At 38.9% G+C, this 21,617-nt stretch overlaps 1 protein-coding gene across 1 annotated transcript in view; it reads left to right on the forward strand.

Moving 5' to 3' along the window:
- The window catches only part of LOC137029683 (protocadherin Fat 3), a 60,611-nt gene that overhangs the window by 17,557 nt on the left and 21,437 nt on the right, over nucleotides 1-21,617 (forward strand). Inside the window, exons 4-21 of the mRNA XM_067399330.1 lie at nucleotides 1,697-2,011; nucleotides 2,095-2,305; nucleotides 2,824-2,895; nucleotides 3,493-3,629; nucleotides 4,060-4,335; nucleotides 5,036-5,246; nucleotides 5,475-9,569; nucleotides 10,098-10,294; nucleotides 10,464-10,617; nucleotides 11,393-11,626; nucleotides 11,949-12,341; nucleotides 12,959-13,173; nucleotides 13,456-13,593; nucleotides 13,863-14,006; nucleotides 15,362-15,559; nucleotides 16,606-16,883; nucleotides 19,605-20,146; nucleotides 20,311-20,442. Coding sequence (XP_067255431.1) covers nucleotides 1,697-2,011; nucleotides 2,095-2,305; nucleotides 2,824-2,895; nucleotides 3,493-3,629; nucleotides 4,060-4,335; nucleotides 5,036-5,246; nucleotides 5,475-9,569; nucleotides 10,098-10,294; nucleotides 10,464-10,617; nucleotides 11,393-11,626; nucleotides 11,949-12,341; nucleotides 12,959-13,173; nucleotides 13,456-13,593; nucleotides 13,863-14,006; nucleotides 15,362-15,559; nucleotides 16,606-16,883; nucleotides 19,605-20,146; nucleotides 20,311-20,442 — 7,942 coding nt within the window. The remainder of the gene's footprint in view (nucleotides 1-1,696; nucleotides 2,012-2,094; nucleotides 2,306-2,823; nucleotides 2,896-3,492; nucleotides 3,630-4,059; nucleotides 4,336-5,035; nucleotides 5,247-5,474; nucleotides 9,570-10,097; nucleotides 10,295-10,463; nucleotides 10,618-11,392; nucleotides 11,627-11,948; nucleotides 12,342-12,958; nucleotides 13,174-13,455; nucleotides 13,594-13,862; nucleotides 14,007-15,361; nucleotides 15,560-16,605; nucleotides 16,884-19,604; nucleotides 20,147-20,310; nucleotides 20,443-21,617) is intronic.

Below are 21,617 nucleotides of genomic sequence, written 5' to 3' on the forward strand. Positions count from 1 at the left end.
AGTATATGCCTCGGGTGCCCCCTTTCTTCGGATTGCTTAATTTGATATAAATGGATATATGATATACAGTACATACTACTGTTTAAAAGTTTGGGATCGATAAGTTTTTTTTTTGTTGTTGTTGTTTTTGAAAGAAAATGATTTTTGAATTTGAATTTATTGCAAGGATAATTGTTGGGGGTCCTAAAATCTCTTATGCTTACTAAGGCTGCATTTATTTGAAGAAAGATATAGTAAAAACAGTAGTATTGTGAAATATTTAGGGATGTCCCGATCACGTTTTTTTGCCCTCGAGTCCGAGTCAGAGTCATTTGATTTTGAGTATCTGCCGATACCGAGTCCCGATCCGATACTTAATAGCCTACATAAAAATGAATAAAAAAAGAGCGAAAAAACAGATCCAGGAACAGTGCTTTTCAGGTTTTTCAGGTATTCAGTTTTCAAATAGTAATCAAACATAAAATATCACTGCATATTATCTTTACTGTATAAAATAAATAAAGATTAATTATTATTGAAGTTACAAAAACTATTCAGGTAAGAGCAGTGAGTGATTTCTTTGTTTTTTGTTGTTTCATTTAACATTAAATACAGGCAACAGGAATAGTTGTTTTCCCTTTAAGACATGCACGATCCAGTACATATACTGTTCCACATACGCTGTCTTTCTCGACTAATATACGTTCACTTAAGACATAACCGACTATGTTTGCTAGGATACTCGCTAGGACGGGCATGTTGACAATTTTTGAATGAATGTGTCCGCCGAAGCGCAAGACTTGAAAGAGAACTCAGTATTTGCGCGCTGACTGGAATAAGCGTGTGCGCGCTTCGGATGAGCGCACACAAATCTTCTCACAGCGCGTGCGAGTTCTCTTTCGCGTCTTGTTCTTTAAGGTTTAAATCAGCAAGGCTTAAACGAGTTAGTTTAAATACAGACAGCAACGTGTGCTGTTCAGGTCTCACCTGCGCTCGCACGCTATCAACACCCGGGTGATGACGGCGTAAATGACTGGACATTAGAGCAGACGGCACTCGCAGTGAACAGTTTACAAAGAATGACTGTTTTGTCCACGCTTTCTGATTATCGTTGTTGTAACGTTTTGTGCATCCATCGACTTAAACATACATTATCGGAACTCTGTCTGTTTTCCACGTTGCTATTTTAAACAAACCATATTAACCAATAGATGCGTCGTCATTCGAGATGGACCGCAGTGCAAGTGCGGTCCGTAAGTGGAGAACCGTATGGTTCGATTTTTTACCGAGAACCGTTGCACCCCTAATACATATATCCGAGTCCTGATCGGGAGGTAATGTCCGATTCCGATCGAGTCTGAAACCACATGATCGGGCCCGATTTCCGATCATGTGATCGGATCTGGACATCCCTAGAAATATTATCAAATTTTAACATAACTGTTTTCTATCTCAATATATTGTTTAAAATGTATTTTATTCCTGTGATGCCAAATGAATTTTCAACAACTTTCTGTGTCACATGATCCATCAGAAATCATTCTAATATGCAGATTTGATGCTCAAGAAACATTTCATGACTGTATGAAGAGGCAATGCGTGAACATACCCATCAGAAACTGTACTTGCAACTACCTGGACCTGGTAATATTGGAAGTTCAAACACACTTTATCTTCAAGCTGTGCATCATAATTTTGTTTATATGTGTTTATCTAGGTTACAGTTATGGATGGAGGAGGGATCTTCAGGCAATCCACCGTCTGGGTGATAGTGCATGTTCAGGATGAGAATGACAATACGCCTGAATTCAAAGAGTCTGTGTACCGCATCCTCCTTCCGGAGAGGGACCGCAACAAACGCGGTGACCCCGTCTACAGAGTCTTCGCCTATGATCGAGACGAAGGGTCCAATGCAGATCTCACATACAGCATTGTGGATGGAAATGATGATGGCAAATTCGTCATCGATGCTAAGACAGCCATGGTGTCTTCCAGGAAGATGGTCACGGCTGGTGGCTATGATATTCTCACGGTATAGTACCAGACAAATGGGTGTTTCAGTACATAATGAAGTTTTCAGCCTTTTCTACTTCATATTTTATATGCCCTCCTCAGATAAAAGCCATTGACAATGGGACCCCTCAGAAGTGGTCGACCACCCGTTTGCATGTTGAATGGATTCGGAAGCCTGTGCCTTCGCCACAAGCCTTGCGATTTACCGCAGCCATTTACAACTTCACAGTGACAGAAAACGCCAAAGTGTATGAGTCAGTTGGAGTGGTCTCGGTTTGGCAGACAGCAACTCCTTTATGGTTCGACATTATTGGTGAGCATCAATAATGCAGCAGTTCCAGTCATAAATTAATTCTGGTTGCAAACTTTAATGTCTGTAATATTACTGATGTTACTGTCTGCTTAGGATGAATTGCTTGTGTTGTAACATTCCTCAGTTGCTTCGGATAAAACCATGCAGATAAGTGAATAAATGTAAATGTAATTTAAAGGAGTGGACATCTGTGGTAAACTATGCTGACAATGATTTACTCCTCGTACATATTTATCATTTGCACCTATATTTTTTGCTCATAGTTGGGCAACAGAAGATGCATGGATGGTGAAGTTAGTCAACTAAAATATGCAAAGAGGCATCTTGAATATGCATCTTGATTAAACCCTCTCAATATTTGGGATTTTGCTGAGCACTGCAGATGTTGTACCACGTGTGGAAAACTCCCAAATGAATAAGTGTTTAAAAAGTTGTTTAGTTTAATCTGAGCTCTTGACATCCATGTCAATTTTCTGTTTTCTTTTTCTTTCCATTCATCTGGATCTGTCACTGAGAAGGTGGAAGGACGTCACGGGAGATGTTTTATATCCCACAGAGCTCCTGTGGTGGAAACTGTTCATCTGACAGTGGTAGGATAACTGTCAGTATTTTGTAGGTATTTTCCTGTGTGTGAAGGGTTGGCTAGTTTATCTGATACTTTTAGATACTCGCTTTTAAAAACTCCATTTGCCGCAGGGCAAACGTGAAGCGCTCAATCCTGTAAACACTTTGAGTGCTGAGATACCTTCCAGACTTTGGGTCTTCTGATCTCATTTAAGTGCAGTGGAAATTGAGTGGAATTGGAACAGATACATGCAATGAATACTAAAGATGCTCAGAAAGTTTGCCCTTATCCTTCAGAATGGACCTGAATTAATGATTTGAGAATCTGCCGGGAAGAGGCTTGTACCCAACACAGATGTTTGTGGGAGTCGAAGATAAGAAACCCCAGGCTGATGGGAAAGATCCCAACATAAAGTGGTTGATGTTTCGAATGCAGTGAAACTTTGATGAATCGCTGTGAAACATAAAAAATGTATTTCTCACAGAAGCGCAAAACTGCATGACAGTTTGATTGGTAGTGTTCACCTTGATCCTTTTTTGCTAAACCTTTACCTCTTCGTTGAATAAATAAATGCACTTTTAATTTTTTAGGTCATACTAACTGTGATTTCTTGGTGTAATAGGAAACTATGATGGTCCATTTGATATTCAGAGAGGGTTGGGGAACATAGTAATAGCCAGACCTCTAGACGCAGAGACACAATCTCTATACAACATGACGGTACAGGTGACAGATGGGACAACCACCACCACTACACAGGTATATTTTTAGTTGTATAAACATCCTGGAAACTTTTTCTAACAGAATCAAGACTGGTAACTTTGCAAGAAACTAGCAAAAATAGTATTCCTGGCAGCTATGGTTGAAATAACCAAGAGACAAACATCTCTAAGATGTCAAGCAGTGTGCCAGCTTTTATCTAATTTTATCAATGTAAGTTTGCTGTGTGAAAGAGATATCTATATAATCTTCACTGAATATGTCTTCAGATATGCCAGGGGCTGCTGAGTATTCCAGTGTCCCAGAAACCCACATCGTATTGTCACTCTAGCATGTGCATTTTCTATTTCTTATTTAAGCTGTTTTGACATCAGTGCAACAGTGTAGATTACTTGTTACAGGTATCTGTTTAAATGAGATTAATTTCTATGTGAAAAGCTAAAAATGACTCGGTCTCATGTATCTACAGGTTTACATAAAGGTTTTGGACAGTAATGACAACACTCCCATTTTCTCTGAGCGCACATATGAAGTCGTGGTGTCTGAGGATACGCCAGCCGACACTGAAGTCTTGCGCGTTCGGGCTAGGGACAAGGATGAACGGGCAAAGTTGAGCTACTCAATCCATGGCAGTGTTGATCCGGCAAGCATGCGGATGTTTAGGATCAATCCCGGTACTGGTGTCATGTACACAGCTGATCGACTGGACTATGAGGTCCGCACTCAGCACATCCTTACTATTATGGTAAGAAACAATATTTGTATTATGCAACTATACTGAGGTTGCAATATATTGGTAGATTAGGTGATGATGAGTGTTTTCAAAGCTGAAACAGACCATTTCACATGTGATATACAGTGGGGCCCAAAGGTCTAAAATCACTAATGAAAATGCTTCACTATTTGCATTTTTTAAAATTTAAAAATTCTAAGAATTAAATTTTTTTTATATATATAAAATTATATTACCATTAATTGATATATAAAGAGATAAAAAAAAAAAAAAATTCCCCCTTTGCTGACAGAATCATGCTGGAACGGACTCCTAAAGTGTGTGTAAAACCTGATTTATGTTATCCAGCAGGATTCAGAAAATATTTAAATGTTCATAACATTTTTTTTTTATTGTTCCAAATTAAAAATGTTCTATTTGTTTCCTGGTTTTAGTTATATTTTTAATCAGTGTGGACTCTTGAACTCCACTGTATATGATCTTTACAGTATATAGTATTTTAGATAATCATAAATATAGCTCAGCATTCCAGATTTTATATTTGGACAATTTGCATTTTTAACTGTTCCTTTCTGTCTGCTGTCTTTTTTACTTCTTTTTTTTCTCTTTTTGCTTGTTTCCTCACAAATCTTTTCCATGCAAAAACTATTAGTTTTTCTCCTCAGGTCTGTCGCCCTGTCTCTCCTCCTTTTTTTTTTTTTTTTTTTTTTAGGTGAAAGATCAAGAATTTCCCTATTACAGAGACCTGGCACGGATTATTGTGACTTTGGAGGATGCCAATGACCAGCCACCATTTTTTACTCGCACTATTTATGACAGTACGGTGTTTGAGTCGGCCCCACCAGGAACGTCAGCTTTGCAGGTGATCGCACTAGACAGAGACTCAGGGAGAAACGGGGAGATAGTTTACTCAATTGATGCAGGTAAACACTGTGTTCTCTGCTCTTGAATTTATTACACTCCCTGATAACATTTCCATTGTTCAGCTGTTTTGAGTAAAACTGATTGTCTGTGCCACTGAGTGTGATGCATTAGCTCATTCTTTTAACTTGTCATAAATCTTAAGATTTATCTTTGATATATCCTTCACCTGAAATGCCTCTTTTCATGATGAAGTGACAAGCATGTGTCATTTTTTTTCCCTTTCTCAGGCAACACTGGTGGCTTATTTGGAATAGATCCACTATCAGGCATCATTTCAGTAGCCAGAGAGCTAGACCTTACAACTGTGGGTTTTTATACTCTTAATGTGAGAGCCACAGATGGAGGTACACCGGCATTAAGTAGCACCACTACTGCTAGGATCGCCATCTCTCTGTCTGATTTCTCCAGTCCAAAGTTTGCCCAACAAGAATACCAGGCTGAGATTACGGAGAATGTTGCTGTCGGGACTTTTGTCATAATGGTCTGTGCAATTAGTCGATCCACACTGATTTATGACATTAAACAAGGGAATGATGAAAGGAGGTTTAAAATAAATCGTTACACAGGTGTCATCACAACACAAAGGGATTTTGACTTTGAGATGACCTCCTCATATATGCTGGCCATTCAGGCTGTCAACATGGCTGGGATTGCCTCCAGTGTCACTGTCTGCATCCAGGTTGTTGATGAAAATGATAATCCTCCAGTTTTTCAGGAGCTCACATATACAGGGACCATCAGTGAGGCAGCCCCCATCAATAGTGTGGTGATGAGTGAGGATGGAAAGCCCTTGGTAATTGAAGCCACAGATGCTGACAAGAATCGCAATGCCCTCCTGGTCTTCCAGATTGTGGAGGACACAGCTAAATTGTTCTTTACTGTGGACTCGGGAACAGGCTCAGTCAGAACTATAGCCCAGCTGGACTATGAAACATTTAGTGCTTTTTATTTTTCTGTTAATGTGAGGGACAGTGGTAGGCCTCAGCTAACAGCTGAGAAGCCAGCCAAGGTCCTAATCAGGGTTGTGAACATCAATGACTCTCCCCCTCAGTTCTCACAAGAAGCATATGACACTGTGTTGCTTCTTCCAACATATGTTGGGGTTGAGGTTCTGAGAGTAGAAGCCACTGATCCAGACATGACCACTGATCTGATGTATTCTTTGGCTGATAGTAACTTGGAGCACTTCGAAATGGATCCATCATCGGGTGTCCTCACGGTCAAAAACAATAAACTCTCCAAAGACCGTTATCGTTTCAGTGTCAAAGTGTCAGATGGGCGGTACTTTTGCACAGCACTTGTGACAGTGTTGGTCAGGGAGGCTATGGACAGTGGCCTCCTTTTCAGTCAAACCTCATACTCCTCCTCTGTACTGGAGAACAGTGTAAACATTACCACAGTGAGCATTGTAAATGCTGTAGGAAACCGTTTAAATGAACCACTAAAGTACACTCTTTTGAATGCAGGGACACGCTTTACAATTCGTCCCACTTCAGGGGTCATTCAAACCACAGGAGTCCTTTTTGATCGAGAACAACAGGAATTGTATGAGCTGGTGGTAGAGGTGAGTAGAGAATATGACCAACTGCGAGTTGCTAGAGTAACCGTCAGAGTAGAAGTTGAGGATGTTAACGACAATGCCCCTGAGTTTCTAGGCCTTCCATATTATGCTGCTGTGCAGGTTGATGCAGAACCTGGCTCATCCATCTTTCAGGTGTCTGCGACAGATTTGGACAAAGGCATAAATGGAGCTGTGTATTATGAGCTTAAAGAAGACCATCCACATTTTGAGGTGAACAAGCTCACTGGGGAACTTACTCTTAAAAGGGCCTTTGATGCGGACTTGTCCAATGTTGAATATCCACTTGTCATTCTTGCCCGTGATGCAGGCTACCCCTCCTTGTTCACTGTTGTTGAGCTTCCAGTCACAGTTGTCAACAAGGCCATGCCTGTGTTTGACAAGTCTTTTTATGGCATATCAGTAAGAGAGGACATTGCAGTGTCCACTCCCATTTTATGCATAAATGCCACCAGTCCAGAGGGCCAAAACATTATATATACAATTGTGGAAGGGGATCCCTCCTTTCAATTTGACATTGGCTTCAACAGTGGTGTGATTAATGTCATATATCCTTTAGACTATGAGACCACTCCTTACTACAGACTAACCATCAGGTCTACGGACACTCTCACTGGAGCCAGATCTGAAGTAGATGTGGACATAGTTGTGGTGGATGTAAATGACAATGCCCCTGCATTCCGCGATGCCTCATACACCACCACTTTGTCAGAAAACTCAATGATCGGGTCTAGCGTGATACAGCTCTTGGCAACAGACAAGGACTCTAACAAAAACAATGTGATTAGCTATCAGATCCTCTCTGATGGATTTAACAGCACAGACTACTTCCACATTGACAGCACTAGTGGACTCGTGTTAACAGGCCGTCTTCTGGACTACGAACTTACACCAAGCTTCAGCTTTATCGTTAGGGCAACAGACAACGGTTCCCCATCCCAGAGCAGTGAGGTCACCGTCACTGTCTTGGTGAGTGACGTGAATGACAACCCACCATCCTTCAGCCAACCACTTTATGAAGCTTTTGTGAGTGAACTGGCTCCCAGAGGGCACATTGTGGCATGTGTCCAGGCTTCTGATGCAGACAGCTCAGATGCTGAGAGTTTGAGGTATAGCATACTCTCCGGAGATGAAAAAATGAACTTCATAATAGACTCCCAGACAGGTGTCATTTCCTTGTCAAGCCAGCGCAGACAGGGGATGCGGACATCGTACAACCTCAATGTGTCTGTATCGGATGGGGTGTTCACCAACACTGCACAGGTGAAAATTCAAGTCATGGGGGCTAACCTTTACAGCCCTGTCTTTAGTCAAAGGTTCTACTTGGCGGAGGTCCGCGAAAATGCCCCTGCAGGTACCAGAGTCATTCAGGTGCGTGCCACTGACGAGGACTCAGGGGTTTTTGGTCAGATCACATTTTCTTTTATCAATGACCTTGGAAAGACTCAGTTTTATATTAGAGACGATGGCCTAATAACGACAGCTCAGAAACTGGACAGAGAGAACCCAGTGAACCGAGACATTGTGCTAACTGTAATGGCACTTGATGGTGGGGGAAGAGCGTCCTTCTGCACCGTTAGGGTAATTCTTGCTGATGAGAACGATAATGCTCCACGTTTTAGGGCTATGGAGTATAGAGTTAGCATAAAGGCTAACATGCCAATGGGATCACTGGTGACTCAGATCCAGGCTCAGGACCCAGATGCTGGCGACAACAGCAGAGTTAGCTACTCGCTGTACAGTGAAGCGAGGCTTCCTCTGGTAGATGTGCTGGAGATTGAGCCTGACAGTGGCTGGATGGTCACAAAGGGAAGCGTGGCACATCTCAGAGGAACAGTCCTCTCCTTTTTTGTTAAAGCTACTGATGGCGGGGTCCCAGCCAAACATTCCCTTGTGTCTGCATTTATTCATGTCTTACCACCTGATGCAAATGTACCCTCCTTCACCCAACCCCAGTACTCTTACACAATCCCAGAGGACACACCTGTTGGAACAGCTTTGGGATCAGTGTACTTAAGTCCTGGTCAGTCTGCCTCATTTTCTGTAGTAAATGGAGAGACTGGGGAGAGTAACCAGGGTGGGACGTTTTTGGTTGAGAGAGAAACTGGACTTCTAAGGCTTGTTAACCCCCTTGACTATGAACTCATCAACATTTACCGTTTCAAAGTTGCTGCCACCATGAGGCAGGCACTGGTTGAATCTATGTCTGTAGTAGATGTAGAAGTGAAGGTGCTGGATGTGAATGACAACAAACCATTATTTGAAACCAGTTCTTATGTGGCCATGGTTATGGAGGGCATGCCTAGGGGTACACGGGTTATCCAGGTACGAGCACTTGACCCTGATTGGGGCTCTAACGGACAGGTTAATTACAGCCTTGGCCCGACCCTAAACCAAGAGCAGGAGAAAGCAAGTGGATCTAAATCTGTCTCCGGTGCTATGTTTGTTATTGACAGCAAGACTGGTTGGATCACCACTCTCGGTGACCTGGACCACGAGATGTGCCCATCTTACACCTTCAATGTGGTGGCGTCTGATCTAGGCGAAGGTGTCTCACTGTCCTCCACAGCTGTAGTGACCGTTGCAATAGCAGACATCAATGACAACCCCCCTACCTTCGAGAGGGAGTACTACAGAGGTGCTGTGCGAGAGAGTGACCCACTGGGGGAGGTGGTTTCAGTGCTGAGCACTCGTGACGGGGACAGCTCTGATCAGAATCGTCTTGTCAGCTTCCATATCACAGGTGCGTATTAAAGTAGGCCACTGGAGGATGATTTATGGCTCACGGAGGCTCTCCGGGAAAGATAATCACATTGAAAGGGTTTAATTTAATGGACTAAGTGTGCAAAAGCTATATGAGTAAAGAGCCATCTGCTTTGTGTGTCACATTACTTTGTTTAAAGACCATGTGGGGATGTGAACAGATTGTTAGAATTAAGCTTTGTTTATTGTTTCCAATAACTCGGGATACTTTATATACCCTCTCCAAAAGTGTCCCTAAGTGTTTTGGTTCACTTAGCATGCTCTTAGTTATTTTGATGGGTGTTAGCATTTCACATTTTAATTTGATGTGTTTAATAAAGTTTATGAAATATTATATGTTTTTTTTTATTTAAAATAAAGAACAATAATACCTTACAGCATATAAACATTGTGATGTGTTTATGTAATTTAAATAGGTTATGGTTTGGTTTCTGTGCAGGCCATCACAGAGTTTTACAAATCCACCTTGCTCGTTTATCTCAATTCTGTGGCCATCTTTTTGATTCAGGAGGAAATCCCAAGGGAGTGTTTGGGCTGGCTCCTGTTCAGGGAGATTGGAAGGTCTTCGTGAAACGGCCTTTGGACAGAGAGGAGCAGGATCGATACCTGCTCAATATCACAGCCAGTGACGGCCTGTTTGTAACCCGCATAGGCGTAGAGGTCACTGTCATGGATGCCAATGACAACAGCCCCATCTGCAATCAGGTCTGAGCAATTGATTCAGGCTGGCATTTGTCATCTCATACAGCCCAAGTTAACAACTATCATGTTTAATGCTTGCATACTGATGTAAATGAAGTCTTTTTACACAAATGTATTTTGTATTAAGAATTCAATACACATAGTTTAATAGTTTTTCATCATTATTTTTTAGGCTCAATATGAGGCCACATTTCCAGAAGATGTGGCTATTAATACTGTTATTCTGACAATTGGAGCAACAGACTTGGACACTGGTGTCAATGCAGAAATGCAGTACTCTCTGTTTGGCATTGGAGTTGAAGATTTCTACATGGATGCAAATACTGGTATTTCTGTACAAACTTTTTTCACATTTGCTTTTATACTTCTCACACTTTTAATTTTTCATGACACTACACGATTTCTACCCTGAGGAGTCAACACTAGTTATGTCTACAGTCCATGATGTCCATGTCTGCAGATTTTGGGCAGTCAGAGTTGACTGGTTTCACAAAACATTTTTTTTTTCTTTTTTCTTTTTTTTTTTTTTAGCTTCAGACTATGATTCCTTCCAGTCTGATGATATCAAACATGTTTGACATTTTTGAGCCGACTTTAGAACACAACTGTTTTTATTTGTCATGCGTCTCTTAGCAGCGAGGCACATGTTTCTGCATGAGTGTGTGATCATTAGTGGTTTAGTGGTTTATGTCTGCTTATTTTCTTTAACCAATTACGAATCTGGCAAGTGTTTTATGCTTGTTTCAAAAATCTGTTCAAATTTTAAAAGTTGTGAAGTACATTTCAGTCTTTAGATTACTTTAATTAATTGGGTATTTTTCAGATGCCGTTAATACAATTTTGCCTGCTATCCCAGATTGACTGAGAAGTTTAAAGCAACGTTAGATAGCATTGATTTAGTAATTACTTCATTGACGTCATTAGGCTTGATTAAATGAAACATTTATGACACACAAAAATATTTAGCACCATCATCCATCATTTAGAGTATCTTTTATTCATCTCACTGAAGTTTTCACTTAATGCAGCTCTGGCCCATGGTTCTGAAATCCATCCTGTGAGGCTTTGCACTTTTCTTATGTCTCTCTGTTTTTGTGCCAGGTGAACTGAAGACAGCCTCTCTGTTGGACCGTGAGAGAACTGTAGGTTATAAGTTGATAGCGCAGGCTACAGATGGAGGAGGGCTGTTCTGTCGCTCTGAAATTTCTCTGACCATTCTGGACGTTAATGATAATGCACCATCATTTGACTTCACACGGTTCATGGCGAGTGTATATGAGAGCGCGGCACCCAAGGCCTTGCTCACACGCCTTCAGGCTAATGATCCAGATGAAGGTGAGTATTTCACACGTGTAACATTTAGGAAGTTATGAATGTACAACATAAGGAGTGCTGTGACTGATCACCATGTCTTTTTTCCAAACCATTCCAAACTGCTATGTGAATTTAAAAACTAAAAACAGAAGCTTATAAAGTTTTAGATGTTTTAGATGAGGTACACATTGCAAGCCCTTGCATTTAGCAAATGATCAAAGTTCTTTTTTTGGCTCATAAAACCTCTATAGGGAAACATTATCATTGCATGTTTGAATTATTTTTTATTATTATTTATTTTTAATTTCAGTAAAACTATGGTCAAAAATATACCTTCTTCTAGGTCTGAACAGGAAGATTGTGTACTCACTTGTTGACTCTGCTGATGGCATGTTCTCCACTGACCCATCCTCTGGTGTGGTGATCCTGGAAAAGTCTCTGGACAGAGAGGTGCAAGACACTTATCAGATCAGGATCAAGGCTACTGACAGAGCAGGGGCCGATGGCTCACTTTCCACCGTAGTTGACCTCACCATCGTGGTTCTGGACGTGAACGACAACCCACCTGTGTTTCAAAAGCAAGATTATGCGGTCACAGTGCCTGAAGATGTTACTGTTGGAACAGAAGTGCTGCGTGTGTTTGCCACGACTGCTGATATTGGAGTGAATGCAGAAATCTACTATAGATTCTTGTCTGGAAATGAGCTGGGAAAGTTTTCCATTGATGATTCAACAGGCAAGGCAGAGATGCACATTTTGTTTGTTTTGTGGTTTTTAGTTAGAATTCTTCCAAGAGCTCACTTGTAACTAACACAGACAAAGGCTTATTGTCAGGTCATTCATATTTCCTTTCTTCACAAGTCATTTGAAAGAAATGTAAGAAAGTCTATTGACTCTAGACAGGACATTATGATTTGACAAATTGTGTCTGTTAAAACAGTGCAGCGATTGGGAAAATTAGTTATGAATGCTCCACAAAACTCTAATAGTCGTGCTTAACATGCAGAAAACATGGGAACAGTTAGTGAAAGTGCTCTTTGTCTCTTAAAAAGATGTAGGCAGTCAGTGGAAACCCTAAATTATGGCAACATTTTGGTAGTTATATCACTTCCCATGCATTCAGATTTGACAAAAGCATAAAGTGCTTTAGTTTAAACTTGCACTTTAAAAGAATTAAGCTCTTAAAGGTGCAAGAAAGTACTTTCTTTTGGCTATTGTGTGTGAGCTGGAAAATGTTCTGGATTTTCATGCATCCAAAGGAGCCTTTGTATTGCAAGTTATGTAACTGTGATGTCTATCATTTCCATATAAATTAATTGGCTTTCCTCTGACTCATATCTCGTTTGATTCCAGGCATCATTTCTGTGGTGGACGATCTTGACTATGAGCTGTGCAAGGACTTTTTCCTAAATGTCGAGGCCTTTGATGGTGGATCGCCTCCCTTAAGAGCCACAACCATAGTGACCATAGAGCTACTGGATGTCAATGACAACTCGCCTTCATTCAGCGAGGACATCTACAATGTTCTGATCAGCGAGGACGTAGCCATCGGAGAGACCGTCACAAGGGTAAAGTTCTCTCATTAGCCGAGCCGCTTCATTGGCATTTAATTAGCCGCAGACATAATTTCAATTTCACAGCTAGCATATAATTAAGCTTATTGCGCACATAAATCCCCTTAATGAATTGCATTAGTTATTCATTTGTACTGTGTACTTGAGCTGTAATATAATTTACCGTAAGAGGGTGTAATTTGCTTCATGATCTGAATAAATTCAGGGAGTTTTGGCCTCTTTACTCTTGAATATGCTAGAATCTATGGGCTTGTTATTTGCATTTGTTATGTGCAGCTGTTTGCAGAGGACCTGGACAGTCAGATCAACGGGCGAATAACTTATTCCATTCTGAAAGGGGACCGTGACAACCAGTTTTGGATCGACCCTGTCACTGGGCTTCTGAAAGTTAACAAGGCACTGGACAGAGAGACGGTTAGTCCTTGGAATGAGCTCGGTTACTTTGGCTAATGAATCTTGACATCTCTTCGAGACACTCTCCTGAGACATTGCATGATTTCGACCAATTATCTTTAAATCAGCCATAAAGTCTTTAATTAGGCTGTATAGGATTGAAATGGAGGCTTTTGGGTGACTCTGGGTGAGGGACAGTCCTGTTCTTTAAAAATAAGACATTTATTGAGAGTTGAGTCATTCTGAACTGTTTTTGCCTGACATTTATCCTCCTGTCTCACTTGCTTAAGGTCTCCAGCTACGCATTGTCTGTGCAAGCGTTTGACAGCGGGTCACCTGCCAAGTCGACCACTGTGAATGTCAATATCGAGATTGCTGATGTGAACGACAACCCGCCGATCTTCTCTCCCGCTAATGCTTCAGCTGTGATTCAGGTGTGAGCCACAGTTTTAACTCTTTTATTTGCAGAAATAGTCACATACATACAATATATGTGACATGTGACTGTTGCTAAGGCAAGTACTGTTGCTTAGGGATTTCAGCATACCCTGAACTAGGACTGGATGATTTATTGAATATTCACAATATATTTACAATGCTTTTTGTATTTTTATTTTATTTTTTTACCATAAAGAATGTGTCATTAGATTAGTTTTGTGCTGTTACAGCATGCATGCTAAGAAGGAAATGTTTTAAACTTAAGTAGCAAAAAGTTTTTAGAATTTATAATTTTACAAATTCAATTGTGAATCATTTGAAACTGTTGGTTTCAATGAATTGATTCAGAACTCGAAATTTTCCTTGTGTGACATTTTAAATGTGTTTAAATGTTTTAGTAAAATACTGTAATATTGTGAAATATTATTACAATTAAAATAACTTTTTTTTTCCTGTTTTAATATATTAAAAAAAATAATTTATTCCTGTGATGCAAAACTGATTTTTCAGCAGCCATTACTGCAGTCTTCAGTGTCACACGATTCTTCAGAAATCATTCTAATATTCTGATTTGATTATTATCAATGTTGAAATATGATGCTTAATATTTTTGTGGAAATCGTGATACATTTTACAGGATTCTTTGATGAATAGTAAGTTCAAAAGAACAGAATTTGTTTGAAATAATAAAAATATTTTATAATAATTTATATAATTTAATATAAATAATTCTATACAAAAAATTCTTCTTTGTTCCTTTAGTGTAAAACATGCCTTTATTGTTTCTAAGATTTTTGGCGTATTTTATGTAATGCTCTTAACGTTTAGCATTTATTTGGTTGAAATGAAGGGTCCTCTAACAAAAAAAATCAGCCTTTCAAGCCATTTCAGAGCAAATACATAAATACATTTTGAGATATATCGTAAGAAGGCAGAAAAAAATTATATAAAGTATTAAAGTTTGGCACATAACTCATCTTCCTATGGAAATAAATTATTCTGCTTCTTTGATTTGATGTGTGCTGTATCTTATGATGTTCCTGCCCGATGATAAAAAAGTGTCTCGAAATCCCCTAGATTTACACTAAAAGAGCTACCTGAGCCATATCTATGGACTAGAATAGCATGTAACTTTAGGGTCGGTGTTCTTGACTTGGTCTAAGAACCTAGTTACCCAGGACAACCTAGCAAATTCATACGAACAGCTGAGCAACCACCCACAGCACACTAGAATTTAAGACATATGTGTGGTCAAGCACCACTTAAAGTTTCTTCAGAACATATAAAAACCTTATAATTAGACCTTTTTTGAATTTCAAAATTAACTTATTTCTGTTTTTTTCCCTTCAAGTTGAACAAGCCTGCAGGAACTACCATCCTCACACTGTCAGTTTCTGATAAGGACTCTTCTAGAAATGGCGCACCTTTTGAGTTTCGCATCATGTCTGGAAATGAGGGCAATGCCTTTAGTTTGGACCAGAATGGAGAATTACGAACAAGCCAAGTATTTGGTCCAGATGCAACACGGGAGTATACGCTTGAGATACAGGTTAGTGCAACTCCAGAAAACAGCTTAAAAAAAAATAAAGACTGTAAACTGTCTGTTAAAGTTGACATGAAGCGGAAGTTGCGATAGTCTTTTCTTCCCTATTGTGATATATATCTGAGTGAAACGGCTTCTCGAACAAGAAAAACTGCAGGGCGTGACTTTGTTCTTCAGGGAATTGATTGCATGGTTGTGGTTTGCTATTACTGTGAAGTCGTGTGAGTGACAGTTTGTCCCGCCCTCATGAAGAGAAGAGATGTCGCTGCAAGAGAGAGGGAAAGTCATTTTGATTAAAGATTATGAGAGCACATGATTTAAAAAAAAAAAGATGTGCAAAGATAAATCATTTATAATAAGTACTTTAATATTCCATAAAAAAATAAGAATGGTCAATTTTAATTTCATGATGACTTTAAAAGTGAATTCAGAATTACAGAATTCACATGTGGGTGTTTCTTCAACTATGAGCACTTTTCTAGAAGGAATTGCCAGACTTTTCTAAGGCTAATTTCATAACTAATTTTATATATGCTAAACCAAATAATAAATTACAAAAAAAATTATATAACCAAAAAAAAAAAAAAAACTTTTTACATTATTTGACCAAATTACAATTTTATTAGGAATGACACAATTAAAATATTTTCTTCACAAGTGATATTTACGCAATCACAAGTTTCATATTTCATATCAAGTTTGCTCTTCACCGACACTGTTAATATTATAATATAGAAATAGAAATGGTTTATATTTATTTAACTCTTGTTTAGGTTATCGTAGTTTTAAATGTAATTAATATTTTTATGATGGATTGTAATATTTTAAAACAAAAGGGTTTAAGACAAGGATTTAAAACAATAAAATCTGTGGATGGATGGAAAAAGGTACCTAGACAATTTAAATGTGACCTTCATGTATCACAAAGAAAAATCAACCTCTGGAACATAAAAGCTGCAGTGACATTTCTAAGGAACTGAATACATTTCTTTAGTTTGATGAAACTTTAAAATGTAAGAATTGTACATTGTGTTCTTGTCCTTGTCAACAAGGTGCGTGATTCTGGGAAGCCTCGTCTGTCCTCCACATCCTTTGTGTTTGTGCGTGTCATCGGAGACAGCCTCTTCAAACCTGTGGCCTTCCCACTGGAAATCAACATTGTCATGGCAGCAGATGTGTTTCCTGGCGGGATTATAGGGAAGATCTATGCCACAGACCGAGACGAGAATGATGTTCTTTCTTTCAGTCAGAGACCACAAACAAAGAGTCTTTTCAAAATCAACAGACAGGACGGGAAGATTGTGGCACTTAATGGCCTGGAGCCTGGAAGGTAAATTTAAATGCAACCTTAATTTGAAATAACCTTAGATCAAATGTGTTTTTCTTTAGTTCACTTATAGCCTTTTTTTTGTTTTTTGTTTTTTATGTCCTGCAAGTCCTCAAACATGACTAGCTAATGCAAATCTTGCAGATTTATAGCTATCTATAGCAGATTTATTAATATTTTTCAAGCTTGTTGCATTATTTGACAAAATTACAGCTTGATTGTAAATGAAGAAAATAATTTGGTGACATTTTACAATAAGGTTTCATTTGTTGATTTTAGTTAACTACATTCATTATCATGATAAAGAACAATACTTATACAGCATTTATTAATCTTAATGTTAATCTCAGCATTTACTAAAACTTTTTTTAAGGTCAAAAGTTCTATCTGTTAACATTAGTTAATGCACTGTGAACTAACTTGAACATGAACCATTTTAATAAACCAACATTAATTGCTAATAAATGCTGTAAAAATATATTGCTATTTGTTAATGCATTAACAAATGTTAACAAATAAGACCTTATTGTAAAGTGTTACCAAAAATTCTATTGGAAAGCTATTGGGGGAAAAAGCTACTGGTTGAAAAATTGTTGATCCCCAACAAACCGTTTCCATACCAGCGTGATGAATCCGATCTTCAACCAGATGGAACCCGAATTAAATATTTTGAACGTTGCGATCCCAAACAGACTTATGACCCGTAATTCTGCCTGAATCATAATCATGCACTGTTCGTTGTTGGCCAGAGGAGAACTGGCCCCCTGACTGAGCCTGGTTTCTCCCAAGGATTTTTTCTCCATTTTTGTCACCTTTTGGAGTTTGGGTTCCTTTTGGCTTGCATGGGGCACTTGATATTCAACAATGTTTTTGATCTGTCCGCATTGACGCCATTGTATGCAAACTGAACTAAGTTGGACGATGACATCACTGATTTCTCCAGAGCCGATTAATAGCTTAATAACTATTGATTTTTACAAAGGAATGAATCAATACTTAAGCTGGACAATGACACCACTTCTAGAGCTGCTGTGCAGCCAAAATAATTTTTCTGTTATCACTGTAAAGTAGGGTGGCCATACATCCGGATTTTAAGCCCCCTGTCCGGCGTCCGGCACAGCCTCAAGCCAGACACTCATTTGTCCTCCTTTTTGGAGTTGCACTGAATCAGCCTAAAAAAAAACCCGCTCTAGAATTTTTTATTAGGATGCAGCAGCATTACGTCTAATGCCGTAAGATCTCTGGTCAAACAGACGATTGGCTTAAAGCAGTGTCAAATAAATATCTGATATATCATTGGTTAAAAAACGTAAACAAGCCTGCTGGCTACGTCATATCATCACGTTTTGTTGATGTATTTCTGTTATTTCCAAAAGTCCAGAAATGTTATGTTTTCTGGCGCTGTGCCAGTCTGCCATATTATTTTATTTATTTATTTCATTATTTTATTTCCAGAAGTCCAGAAATTTGATGTTTTCAGGCACTGTGCACAAACACTTTTTTGACTCTTCTGTTACACATAGGTCTACATCAAATTGTCCAGCAATGAATAGAGTAGGCTTTTTCAGAATCACTGTATCATGATACCATCGATATAATGGACAAAATTACGAGTACATTGTAGTTACGAGTACACCAGAGTCCTATGCAGTTATTCTTGCCTCACTAAATGCTGCAAAGTGTCCTCCTTTTTGGTGTTATGGAAATGGCCACCCTACTGTAAAGCTGCTTTGACACAATCTGCATTGTAAAAAGCGCTATATAAATAATGGTGATTTGAATGTGGTGGAAATTACAGCTGTGGTACAGTCAGTATTTGAGTAATTTGATATAGATCATTTTCACATTAAAATGTTTCATTTTTTTAAAGTAATTAGTAATATTCTAGGACAAGCATAAAACAACCAAATCTAGACTTTTTTTTTTTTTTTTTTTTTTGAAAAATAGCCTCATACTATTTGTGAACTTGTATATAACAAAAATAAACTTAATTTTAATAAAAATAAACCCACACAAAAGTGGTGGTAGTTAGAGAAAACACCTAATTAAATGAATAGCTTGAATATCTCTCTTTTTTCAGTGCAATTAATTAGCAGATTCAGATATAAATTGAAGTTTTAATATTATTGGCTAATTAAAATGTATTTTTATATATGTTTTTGTGCTTGTGAAACAGCATATTTGCTTCATAATAATCAGTAACCCACATTATTTTAGGTTTTTTGTTTCATTATAGTTGTATTAATATTTTGAATTGGCTTTTTTTATATTTTTAGTTTTCATGTTAATTTTACTTTAATTTTTTGTAATTTCATTATGTGCTTTTGTCATTTTATTAATTTATTTATTTTAAAATATGGTTATTTAGGTTTAAAATAATGCTGTATAAGTGCAGTTCATTATTAGTTCATGTTAACTAATGTAGTTTACAATAAGGTTCATTAGTTAACATTAGTTAAGTGTTACCAGAAATGTTTTTAATAGTGTCGGAGCTGATTGCCTCATAGGCAACGCATGTTGCAAAATTGCGCTTCGGGCGACCAGAGTTCTTTTCCGGACTCCAATCGCCTCTTTCTCCCACTTCACTTCCTGTCCTCTCTCAAAACTAATGTATCCGAATAAAGGCAAAAAGACCAAAAAATAAATCTTTAAACATTTTTTATTATTAATTTTAGTTATAGTTAACGATAATAACCCTGTCTGTAACACAATGTTTTTCTCCAGATACTCCCTAAACGCTACAGTCAGTGATGGGCGGTTTTCTGTGACGGTGGCTGTTAGTGTCCAGGTGGAGCAAGCCACAGATGAGATGGTGCAGAACGCAGTGACTCTCCGTTTTCAAGACCTGTCCCCTGAGGATTTTGTGGGTGTTTACATGGAAGACCTGAAGAAGGTGCTCCGTAGCTCACTGGTCAGTGATGGGATGGGTGTTATCGACGGGCCAGACCCCCTCCACATTATAGGAGTGCAGCCACTGAGTCGCTCCAGTCAGCTGGAGGTGCTCCTTGCCTTGGAGACTCCAGATGGTGGTTTTGTGGGCCCAGGGGAACTGGCTCTCAAGCTGGAAGAGGCGAAGGGGTTACTAAAAGGAGCACTGCAGGTGGTCAACATCCTGGATCAGAGCTGCTCAGGGGAGCTTGAGTGCGGAGAGAGAGTCTGTGAGCTCACCCTCAGTCTCGACCCCATCGGCTTGGTCACCTACACCACCTCCAGATTGAGCTTTGTGTCTCCACGCTTCAGCAGGAAAGAGATGTGCACATGCCTGGGTTAGCGCTCATCTGCCTTCTCAAATTCTAATTCAAATATTTATTCTAGGATGCATTTCATAGTATGCATTATTTATCCTGGTTGATTAAATTCAAACAGTAGCTTGACTTGCAAAATTTCCATTTGCTTGCGTTTTAACTTTTTTTTTTTTTGCCCACTGCAGGAGGAATATGTCCGTCTTCTCTAGAGCTTTGTGATGGCCAAACGTGTCCGTCAGACATGCAGTGTGTGCGCAGCGGCCCCACAGCGCCCTCTCTCTGTCAGTGTCTGCCTGACACGCTCGACAAATGCGCAGGTTAGACTCAAATATGCTTTTCACGCTGCTCCTTAAACACTGGCCTAAGGCAACTTTTAACCCTGGGTAAAGCAGCATTTCATATTTCAAAAAGAGGGTTAGCAACACTTTTAACATGTAGAATGTGACAGTAAATATTCAAGTGTTCGTCATGTGTTAAAGGTTGTAGTTAAAATAGTGATGGCAAATGCAGTAACAGCATTGGAAAAGCTGTTTTTAAAAAGCTGTCCTGGAAATATTACAAATAAATAAGAAATATGTAAAACATGTAATATATACAAATATTTATTTGATACTGTATTAATTTGGTTGATAACTGTAAAGGGATTAGCTTTACCTAATAAATATTTTTCTTAAAATTCATGTGCATTTATTTAAATAAAAGATTTTACTACTGTCCATCCTTTTTTTAATCAATGTTTTTGAATCCTACAAAAAAAAAAAAAAAGAAACTGCTTTTCTTTGTTACTGCATAATGTGTATTCATTTTAAAGAGTACTGAGATTGATGTATACATGCAATCATTGTATATAATACAAATATGTTGAAACTGCTGTCTACCGACATTTGGCTCTAATTGAAACATTCTTTTTCTCTGGGGATAGTGTGATATAATACAAGTGATAACATACTGAAATGTTAATTTTAAGCCCCTCAAGCAGTTCCAAGTTAGAATCTGAGTCATTACAAATATTTCTGAATGCATATTCATTTAGCTTGGTATTGCTGGCAAAGAAACACACAGTTTCTACCAATCTCATGTTAATCTTGAGTACCTATAGAGTAGTATTGCATCCTTTATATCCCTGAAGAGTCTTTAGTTTTATCATATTTATAAGACAGATACAATGTACCGAGCAGCTCCTGGTGGCGTGCAGTGGGCAAAGCTCAAGAGTGACGAGCACGTGCAGCTTTTGTGTAGCGATTGTCTGCAAGCTATCGATGGTCAGCTAAACAAATGTATTTAAACACACACAATACACCATCGTTGGGAAGCAAATTTTATTTATTTTGCCTCACAACCAAAAACACACTTCTTTGGGGACATTGTTGATTTCGTGGTCTAAAAACAAAGTTGCAAATCTTTCTTGAGCAAGTCCTGTGCAGCGTTGCCGATGACTTCTGTAACCCGAACGAAGCACGTTGATGGGCGTGCTTTTGCTCTTGCTCTGGTT

This window comes from Chanodichthys erythropterus, chromosome 10 (genome assembly GCF_024489055.1).
Source record: "Chanodichthys erythropterus isolate Z2021 chromosome 10, ASM2448905v1, whole genome shotgun sequence".
Lineage (NCBI taxonomy): Eukaryota > Metazoa > Chordata > Actinopteri > Cypriniformes > Xenocyprididae > Chanodichthys > Chanodichthys erythropterus.